The 10,878-nt window shown below is 40.5% G+C and overlaps 1 protein-coding gene across 1 annotated transcript; it reads left to right on the forward strand.

Annotated features, from left to right (window-relative positions):
* The first annotated feature begins 9,911 nt into the window (after window positions 1-9,911).
* Window positions 9,912-10,466, forward strand: LOC122069148. The gene has a single exon (XM_042633087.1). The coding sequence runs from the start codon at window positions 9,912-9,914 to the stop codon at window positions 10,464-10,466; it is 555 nt and encodes a 184-aa protein (XP_042489021.1).
* The last annotated feature ends 412 nt before the right edge of the window (window positions 10,467-10,878 follow it).

Here is a 10,878-nt window from a genome sequence, read left to right on the forward strand (position 1 = left end):
CTCTTCTTAATTCTGTATCTTCAAGCCATTCAATGGAAGATAACTCATTGGTTCAGAGAAGCAATTCCCATTGCGGACTATCTGCCCAAATTGGTTGCTCGGAATAGTGCATCTTCTTTTACCCATGTCTTTCCACGCTCATTGGAGGATAAGCTTTGGGTTGATGCATTGAGTCGGCCTAGGTTTTATTTATATTAGTGTTTTGTAATGGAGATTTTAGGTCTACTTTCCCCTGCTGATGGAAATGCCAAAGGTGGGGGTGGTTTTTCTTCTTCTCTTCTTTTTTGTTGGTTGTTTCTAGTGTCGTTCATGACCTAGCTTATATTCTATTTCCTTTTTCCATTTTAGTACATAGGATCTTTTTAGCAGGAAAAAAAAAAAGAAAAAAAAAAAGGATCTGAATATTGATGTTGTAGCATATGGAAAAAAAAATTAATATTGAATCAAGAATGGGTGATGATAGAAATAACCATACTAGAGTCAAAGTTTGATAGAATTGTAAAAAGCTTCCTACGAATGATATTGTTTCGGCAAAGGAATTCCCTTGGTTTCCAAATGCTCCTTATGTGATGAGCAATCAGAGTCTTTTAATCTTCTATTCATGGACTGTAAATTTTCTCTGGCAATATGGAACATGTTCCTTGACTGTTTTGGATTGATTTGGCCTGATATTATTGATTTACCTCAGCTAGTTCAGTGGTGGATTCGAAAGCACAGGGTGATGGTTCATAAGGATCCTTGGTCTATGGGGCTTGTCATTGTGGCTGAAAATATTTGGAAGGAACGGAATTCCAGGAGATATGAGAGTAGAATGCTCTCTCATTTCTTTGTCTTTGGTAAGATAAAAAGAGACTTCCAAGATTATAAAATTGTCATCTCTGACCGAATTTTCCATTTCTCTGATCTCATGTGCTACCGGCATTTGGGATTGATTATTAATTCTAAACGTCCACCAGAGATTTTGGAATTTTTTTGGTGTAAGCCTCCTTTTGGTTGGTTAAATTAATTTGGATGGCAGCTCCATGGGCAACCCTAGTAGGGCTGGTGCAGGTGGAGTTATTCGAAGTGATCTGGGAGTTGTGATTGGCTCTTTTAAGAGATTCCTTGGAGTTCAAACTAATTATGTAGCAGAATTTCAAGGTTTGATGGCAGGTATTCAAATGGCCAAAGATCTAAGAGCGTCATCTCTATGGATCGAGTCAGACTCTATGGCAATGGTTGTGGCAGTACAAGCTAGATCTATTCCATGGTTTGTTGCTCAAGATTGGATCTCCCTGGAGCCTTTCTTGCTCTCCATTTTTGGAAGATTTCTCACTATTTTAGGGAGGCAAATAGCATAGCTGATTTTTTGGCTCGAGATGCGGCAAAATCAGGATTATCCGAGACAAACGTCCAGCTTCCTAAGCACATTTGGAATGAGGTAGCTCATGATGCTGAGTCTAGGCCTAGATTCGGTTTTAATTTTCCCTCCTGAGTTTTTCCCTGCTGATGGCAATGCCAAAGGTGGGGGAAAAATCTAGTTTTGAAGTTTGTTCATGTAAATTCTTTTTCTCTTTTTAATGAAATTCTGAATCTTTAGCGGAAAAAAAAAGATAGAATTGTAAAGTGTATAATTAATATGTTTTTTAGCTTTTAAAGTTCAACTGAAATAACCATGCTAGAGTCACCAAACTACATCTATTGAATCAGGATTATTGTTGAAGAGAACGATCCCCCTCTATAAAACTAAAGATGCCATACAAATAACATGTTTATTTTTGGTAGAAGAAGTCGATCTTGAAAAATAAAACCAAATGTATTAGACTCCAAGAATCCAAGACCGCAAAGTCACCAAGACATGAAGAACATGCCAAGACTTCAACACTGAAGATTCCTTGGAATGATGAGATACTACCCTGGTGTGCTGGAAGAGGCCAAAGCATTGGGCGATGGATAAGATTTGGATGGATCCCCACCAATGGAACAAGTAGAGATAGACTCTGACGACCAGGAATAGCCTGCGACTCTAATCCCACAGAAGTCTTACGCAAGGGCTGTTGGTAGCATTTTTCTTGAGATCGATGATCTCCTTGATCCTATCCATGCCGGTACCTCCACCAAGGTAATCATACCCCAGGATGCTTATGATGATAGACTGGGTAAATACTGTTTCACTCTGATTGAAAGAATTAATTTTTGATACATTTCCTTGGATGCGATTAGACATGAGGCTGCAAAAAGGATGAATATCAAAGGGAAGGTGATGATGGTTCCCATGGGAAAATGCTACACCATTTTCCAGTTTGAATCGGAGGGCAATATGGCATCCATTTGAAGGTGTAGTCCTGTCAGGTTGGGTGGGCAATATGTCAGACTTCAGCGGTGGCACTCAGATTTCAACATCCATTAGAAACAGGTGAATAAGGCTTTGGTTTGGATTAAATTTCCTAACTTGCCATTGTAATACTAGCACGAGAAGGTTCTTTTGACTATGGTGAAAGTAGCTGGAAGGCCTGTGGTGCTTGATCAGCATACTAAGCATGTCATATATGGGAACTTCACCCAGGTATTGGTTGAGATGAAAATAGGAGGCACAAGGGTGGCCAAGATTCAAGTGGAAAGACGGCAGCAAGAGACCACTACCCTATTCTGGTTTAAACAGAAAATTATCTATGAGGACAGCATGGGTCGCTGTGGTTTTTGCAAAAAAGTTGGCCACACTATTACTTCATGCAGAGACAAGAAGACCGCTGATGCCAAGGACGCCGAGCTAGAGAAGGAACCTGGAATACAAGGTGCAGTTTACGTGGATGAGGAGCCACATTGATCTGCAAGCCTGGCCAGGAACAACCCCTTGTTTGCTGAAGGTGAGGCTGCCGCTAAGGGTGGTGGAAGTGGCAGTATGGGGCAAAGCTGCCCAACAGAGGTTGGAGCCTCCTCAGAGGGCGGTGAAGGGGATCTGGAACCCTATTCAGAAGGTGAATTTGTGGATAGGATATTGGAGGATATTACCCCTCAATCATGTAGACCTTCCCCTGTGGATAGGCCCCTATTAGGGCTGATCACAATGCCTCCTCTCACATGTGATCATGCGTGTTCTATTCTAGAACATATGCATGGGATCTGATGTGGCCACGAGGAATTCTCATGTCATAATAGCCACAGTGTTGGTTGAATTATGAATGTGGGTGGCTTGGATATGGAATGCAGTGTTGCTGATGGGAATACTGATATTTTATGGCCATACTAACTATATGCATGCTAGACTAGCTGTGGGTATGTAATATAGTGTGGCCGATGAAAATTTTGGTACTACATATGCGTACTAACTGTATCAATATGAAAGACGTGTATATTATTGTGACTAGCTAGTTATAACTACATTATGCTACGATCCCTCGCCAACAGGGGTGAGGTGTTAGATAACCCATTGTGATATGTTCAATGAACCCTTTCGGAGTGCCATTTTTGTGGTACGATGTGATTACTATTGGAAGAGAAAACTAGCTTGGCATGCCTGATGATGATTATCATGACATGGCTGCTAGTAGGGGTTACCGAGGGTTTTCTGGGTAACTGAGAGTGCATCCCAGACCATGGATACTGCGTAATGTCTCTTAAGTGGGTGGTGTTGCTGATATGGTGATTCACTCCATGCCAGTCTCAGAGATTGGGAAGAGAAAGGTGATTATGATTTAATCAAAAGTTGCCAAAATTGATGAGGCAGTTAATGACCTTACATCCAGGGATATCCCAGGTGGGCAGCATAGAGGAATACTTGTCAAGACTGGTCAGACTAAAAAGTTTGACAAAGTTTCTTCCTCAAAACAGTAATCTTATGCGTATTCTATATTGGAATATTAGGGGTATTAAGAAAGATACTGGTAGAAGAGCCTTGAGTATCTTATTGAAAGATCATGCTCCAGACATTCTTTGCATTGCGGAACCGATGATGGCGGTATCTCAATTTCCTGCTTTGTATTTTAATAAATTGGATTATGCATTTGATTATTTGAGTAACTCTCGTCCTAATAGAATTGACAATTTATGGGTTCTATGGAAGTTCTTTGTGAGTAGACCATCTATTATAGCTGGCTCTGACCAGCATCTCTCGTTTAGTATTTCTTGGCAGGGATCTAGAGTGCGTATCTCAATTGTTCATGCCAACGGCTTTTGAGCAGCTCGTAGAGAACTGTGGATGGAGTTATCAAGTATGCCGATTGACTTGGATCCTTGGGTACTGGTTGGTGATTTTAACGCCACTCTCTATGCTCATGAAAAAAAAGGCCTAGGTCGATTTAATGTGGGATCGGCAGCAGAATTTAGTGCTATGGTGGATGCTAACTCTTCGCTTGCAATTCCTTCCATTGGGAGAAAATTTACTTGGTCTAATAATATTAAGCAGGGTAGGGTGGAGGTGGTGTTGGATAGAAGTTTTGTTCTGGAAGCTGGCTTTCTTTGTTTCAGGACTGTTTTCAAAGAGTATTACCTCATATAGCACCTGATCATGCTCCGCTCCTCATTATCTCTGATGCTAGTTCAAATCAATATTCCTTTCAAAGTCCACAAATTTTGGATGGAAGATGGAGGTTTTATCTCTGTGATAAAATCTAGCAGGGAGGAAGAATTATGGGGTCAACAAATTTTTGTTTTAGCTCAAAAACTTAAAAGGCTCAAACCGGTGCTAAGGGCATGGTCTAGATCCACATTTCCGAATTTTGATAAGGAGCTCCAGAAGGCTAAAAATAATTTTGACCAGATTCAAGGAGAGATTGAAGCTTTGGGCAGGTCTGAAAATTTATTTAATCATGAGGCTGAAGCGAAAACCACCTATTTAAAGGCCTTGGAAAATCATGAGAGGCTCTGGTCAGAAAAGTCAAGAATTAGGAGGATGAAATATGGAGACAGGAACTCAAAATTCTTCCATTTGTCTACAAAATACAGCAAGCAAAGCAGAGGATTAGATCTCTAAAGAAGTAAGATGGTTCTCTATTATCTGACCAGTCTTAGTTAAGCTCATACGTGTCAGATTATTATGAATCTTTTCATAAAGCAATTCCCCTTGTTTAGAATGTAGAGCTTCTTCATTGTATTCCTTCAGTGTTGGATGCTCAAGACTCTTCAAGATTGGAGGCAACCCCATCTATGGAAGAGGTAAAACTAGTAGTATGGGACCTTGACCTAGATAGTTTGCCTGGCCTAGAAGGAATTGGAGGGGCTTTCTTTCAAAAAGCTTGGGATATGGTGCGAGATGATTTTTGTAGAGCAATTGTTTCTTTTTTCATCTTTGGAAAAATTCCAAAAGGGGTGAATGACTATCTCATTTCATTGATTCCAAAGGTGGAGGGAGCTAATTCTCTAAGTATGTCTAGACCCATCTGCATGGGAAATTTTTTTTGCAAGGTCTTTTTGCAAGGTCATCACAAAAATTTTGGTGACCAGGGTGATTGGCTATCTACCACAATTGATTTCAGAAGAGCAGGGGGCCTTTCAAAAAGGTAAAGTCATATCTTCTATACTAGCTTGGCATCCGAGTTAGCAAACCAGCTGTTTACTACCTCCAGGGGGGAGGCATTGGTTTAAAACTAGATGTTCAGAAAGCATTTGACGGCCTGTCGTGGGATTTTTTATTTGGTGTTCTTAATCGGTTCGGTTTTAGTCATTGGGTGCACCAATTATTACTTACAACAAGAATATCAATCCTTCTTAATGGTGGCCCAGTGGGTTTCTTTGGAGTGGAAAGGGGTCTCCATCAAGGTGATCCTCTCTCTCCAATCCTTTTCATTTTGGCAGAGGAGGTGTTGTGTAGAGGTCTTCGGTCTTTAGCTATTACCAACAAAATAAAGCCCCTCCCTGGTCCTCATGGTACATATGTTCCTTACCATTTACTTTTTGCCGATGACATCTTTATCTTCATGACTGCTTCCTAAAGGTATGTACGACACCTCGAATGCTTTTTGGATTTATATTAAAATTATTCAGCTCAGTGTATAAATCTGAAAAAAAAGTAAATTGTTCTTTGTAAATTTACTGCCTAGAAGGAAACATCAGATTGCCTAGGTGGTATGGATCCTAGTTTGTAATTTTCCCACTCGTTACTTGGGTGTTGAAATCTTAAAAGGAAGGGTAAGAAAAGATTCCCTCCTTCCCCTAATGGATAAAATCAAAGGGAGGTTATTGGGCTGGAAAGGGAAACTCCTTTCTATGACAGGCCATGTGGAACTGGTAAAGTCAGTCATCTCGAGCATTCCCTCGCATAACTTTTCAATTTATAAATGGCCTTCTACAGTCATCAAGCAGATGGAGTGTTGGATGAGAAATTTCATCTGGTGTGGTGATGTGGATGTTATAAGGTAAATCTCAGTCAAATGGGAAGATGTGTGTAAACCAAAAATAGAGGGGGATTGGACATAAGAAGATTACGAGAAGTTAATGATGAGATGTTGAGTTAGTTAGCTTGCCAGGTCAGGCACGAAGACTCAACATGGGGAAATTTTTTTAGGGGAAATTCCTATCCAAAATGGGTGCATTGAAGTCTAATTATATTTCTTCATCTGTTTGGCCAAGTGTTCGTAATGTCTAGAATTTTGTTTCCTCTAAAGAGAGGTTGACATTGGGTACTGAAACTAAAATTTGGTTCTGGAAAGATAGCTGGCTGGGAGATCTATCTATTGAAGATTCACTGGGTCTTCATGAAAGTCTATTTCCTCATGACAGAATGGTACCTGACTTTATTGAAAATGGAGCCTGGAACCTTCCTCTTCCTACTTCTCAAGCCTTATCAGAGATTTTCCTGAAAGTGGCTACAACAAACATCCCTACCAATGTAGTGGGAGACACTTGCTACTGGAGCCTCACATCCTCTGGATGTTTCTCAGTTAAATCAGTGTGGGAAGACATTAGAAAATCAAAGATAAAGGTTCCTTGGGGACCGCTGGTCTAGGGGAAGTTTCTACTGCCATGTCAATGTTTATTTAGCTGGAAATTATTTCACGAAAGATTACCAACATATGACTTGGTGTGTGCTAAAGGAATCTTTAGCAATCTCATTATCTTCTCGATGTGAGTTGTGCCACAGTGCAGTGGAATCTTTGGATCATATTTTTGTGGAGTGTGACTTTTCTCTTGCCATTTGGAGAAAATTTTCAGAGAAGTTCATCGCCTGGAAGAATCATTTCTCTATTGCAGATCTTCTAGCTTGGTGGAAAGCTAAATCAAAGATAGTTTCTCTGAAGGATGCATGGCTAGTAGGCCTTGTGATTATTCCCTATGTCTTGTGACATCAAAGAAATAAGAGGAAATATGACAGATCAACGATGAATGTTGATTTGATTTTTAAGCAGATTCTATCAGCTTTTAGGTCTCAAGTTCCTACCCTTCTGGTCATCATCTCAATGGATGCCCTTTTATGTTCTAGATGCATTGGGGTTTCTATTTCTCCTCAAAAAGTTCCTTCTCCCTGTGAAGTTTTTTGGTGTGCTCCCCTTCCTTCATGGTTCAAACTGAATGTGGATGGTTGCTCTCTAGGAAATCCGGGAAGAGCAGGAGTGGGTGGTGTGATAAGAGATGAAAATGCAAAGGTAATTTCAACTCTTAGTAACTTTCGGGGAGTAAAATAAAACTATGAAGCTGAACTTATAGCCTTAGTGTCTAGATTGAAGTTGACAAAAAATTTGGGAATCCAGAATCTTTGGGTGGAATGTGATTCCATGGCAGTAATTGTGGCAATTTATAGCTCCCTTATTCCTTAGTGTATCCATCAAGAATGGCTCTCTCTTCAATAATATCTTTCTTCTATCTATTGGAAGCTCACTCACTGTTTTAGGGAAGCAAATCGATAGCGAATTACCTCACGAAAGTTGCAGCAAAAAATGGAGTATCATCAGCTGTGTCCTCATTTCCTCCTTCAATTCAGGTTGAACTGCAGATGGATGCCCAACAAAGTCCTTGGTTCCACTTCACTTGAGCTTCTAGATCATCCTTGCCTTCCTAGTAATGGCAATGCGAAAGGTGGGGAGTCAGGGAGGGCCTAGTCTTAGTTTTTTTTCTATGGCTGAGTGTTTTTTTTTTCTTTAGCATGTTCCTCTCTCTCTGCTGATGGAAATGCCGATGGTGGAGGGGTGGTTAAACTCCACTTTGTACATTCTTCTTTTCTTTTTCTTTTTTTTTTAATACAAATGACCTTATACCTAACAAAATGTCTCATAACCCGCTTGTGATAAACATGTTACAATACAAGATTATCATTTTGGTCTCCACAATAATAAGTTGATTTTTTGTAATAATTCCGCTATAACGATTTTTGTTTGGATCCATTTGATGGTTGGGGTTGTTAAGATACTACAATTTGAGATCCTAGTAGAGATATAGGACTGGTAAGTGTCCAAGTCACACTAGAGGCAGGGTTCAAGAACTCGGTCAAAACCTATGAAATTCGTAGTTTTCGAACGTATCTTCAAAGGTCGAAACGATATGTCCTTTGACTTTTAAAAGTAAGAGGTTTTGACCATGTTTTGACATGTTTTGAGGAAATTTCCCATGTTTCGACCAAACCAACTAGTTTGACTTGAACCAAGTCCTATATAAGTTACTTTGAAAAGAAATCCAAGCCTTCTTTAGCAGAATTTGACCCTCTTCTTTCTCCTAGGAGTGGGAAACTTGAGGAAATAGTGGAGATTTTCACTTTTTGGCTAACAAAGTTTAATCGAAGGGTGGTTCTTGCTTTATCTACTTAAAAAAGACAACTTGGACTAAAAAAGTAAGTTCCAACTTCCCCAAAAATCATTTTTTTTTATAGAATATACTTGTGAATAGAGTAGTATTATGTAAAATTTTTATATAATACTTAGGAGGACCCAGTGCAGTGCAGTCGATGAAGCTGATCGTGGTGGAGATTCTGCTAGCTACAATAATGGAACCACCCTTCATGGTGGTGGATTGGCCACACAAGGTACTTGTGTAACCACCATGAGGGAGAGATAGAATCCCATAGAGAATATTCGAAATATGGAAGGTGAGTCCGACAAGGAATCAAATGATATGGAGAGTCCTAAGGAGAATAAAATGCGCCAATCAAGGAGACCTTCTCCTTCGGGTGCAGAGATGGATCTTCTCTCCAAATGTCACAATCCCAATTCAACTTTTGAATTTGATGCTATTATGGAAGGCAATAATCGGCTAGAAATTATTCTCAATATGGACGCTGAAATGGATAAGTGTGGTTCAGGATTGGATCAGGAGCACAACCGTAACCCATTGGACCAAGAAGGCACTGATATGGGGTATGATACTAACCCGGTTTCTCAAACTGTCAGTGAAGCAGTGCGTAGGAGCTCTAGGTTTACAAACCGTGGAGGACTTTCCTTAAGGGGAGGTCATGGCGTTGGTAGTGACGAACCCCTTAATCGTGAAAGTTTGGCTAGCGTGAGAGAGGGGGTTGAGAGGGTGGACTCTGTGGCCCTTCAGGCTAAGCAAGCAGGTCAGATCAGAATGCAAAAGAAAAAAGGCAAGCAGGTGGCTGCCGTGGGATGGTCTAATGTTTGGACCACCCAACCTCTCCCATCTAAAAAGTGATGAATGTTCTCTTCTGGAACGTTCATGGTCTAAAGAAGGTCTCCACAAAAGTCACCTTATCTAAGATTATTCGAGACAACTCCCTAGATATTATTTGCACTGCTGAGCTGATGATTGCGGTGGATAAATTCCCCAAGCTTCTCTTCAATAAGCTTGGGTTTGCATCAGACCTCATTTATAATGAAAGGGCTGATGCCCACCGAAATTTATGGGTTATATGGAAGCAGGGTTATAAGAATTTTACAATTTTATCTATGTCTGAGCAGCAACTCTCTTTTCAATTCGAATGGCAGGGTAGTTATTTTGATTTCTCGGTGGTGCATGCTAAGTGTGTTCGGGCAAAGAGACTCTCCTAGTGGATGGAGTTGATTGCGGGCTCCTCGCCTCATCCAAGGATGGTCATTGGTGACTTTAATGCCACTCTATATGACCATGAGAGAAGAGGGCCTGGGAGATTTGGCATGGGGGCAGCCATGGAATTCTCGGCTATGGTAGACGCCTCTGCTATGGTTCAAATTCCTTCCTCAGGTAGGAAGTTCACTTGGAGCAATAATCGGCGAAGGGGTCACGTGTCTGCGGTTCTTGATAGAACCTTTGTAAATGAAGACTGGTTGAAGTCTTTTGACGATTGCATTCAACAGGTGCTCCCTCATTTTGCCTCTGACCATGCCCCATTATTGGTTCGCTCTGGTATATCACTAAAGCCTAAGAACTGCCCCTTCAGACTAAATAATTTCTGGTTGGATCATTTGGATTTTCTAGATTTGGTCAATGCTACTTGGAACATTGAGGTTTTAGGCTCTCCAACTTATATTCTAGCTCAGAAGTTGAAAGCCCTGAAACCTATTATTAAATCCTCGTCAAGGAGAGCTTTCCCTCGCCTGGATCAGGAGGTGGCCATTTCAAAGTCTTAACTAGAAGCTATTCAGTCTCGAATTGAGATTGAGGGGAGTTTTGAGCACCTTTTTGACTTGGAGGTTGAAGCTAAGACTAAACATTGGATAGCATTAGAAAACCATGAGAAATTATGGGTTTAAAAGTCCAAAATCAGATGGTTGAAGGATGGCGACAGATGCTCTAGATTTTTTCATGTCATGGCTAAAGTCAAGTGATCTAGAAACTCTATAAGAAGTATTGTCTCAGACAACGGGGCTGAGATCAGTGATCGAGATCAACTGGGGTCTTTTTTGGTGGATTTCTATGAGAATTTTCACAAATGGGTAGAGCTTGATAATCATCCTCAGATTTTAAATTGCATTCCTAACATCCTCTAGGATTCTAATCGTCTTATGCTAGATGTAATCCCTTTGGATACAGAGATCAAAG

Source organism: Macadamia integrifolia, unplaced genomic scaffold (genome assembly GCF_013358625.1).
Source record: "Macadamia integrifolia cultivar HAES 741 unplaced genomic scaffold, SCU_Mint_v3 scaffold538, whole genome shotgun sequence".
Lineage (NCBI taxonomy): Eukaryota > Viridiplantae > Streptophyta > Magnoliopsida > Proteales > Proteaceae > Macadamia > Macadamia integrifolia.

What these genes read in the sequence shown, in the direction of transcription:
- LOC122069148 (XM_042633087.1), top strand. Translation starts at nt 9,912, where the DNA reads ATGGAGTTGATTGCGGGCTCCTCGCCTCATCCAAGGATGGTCATTGGT.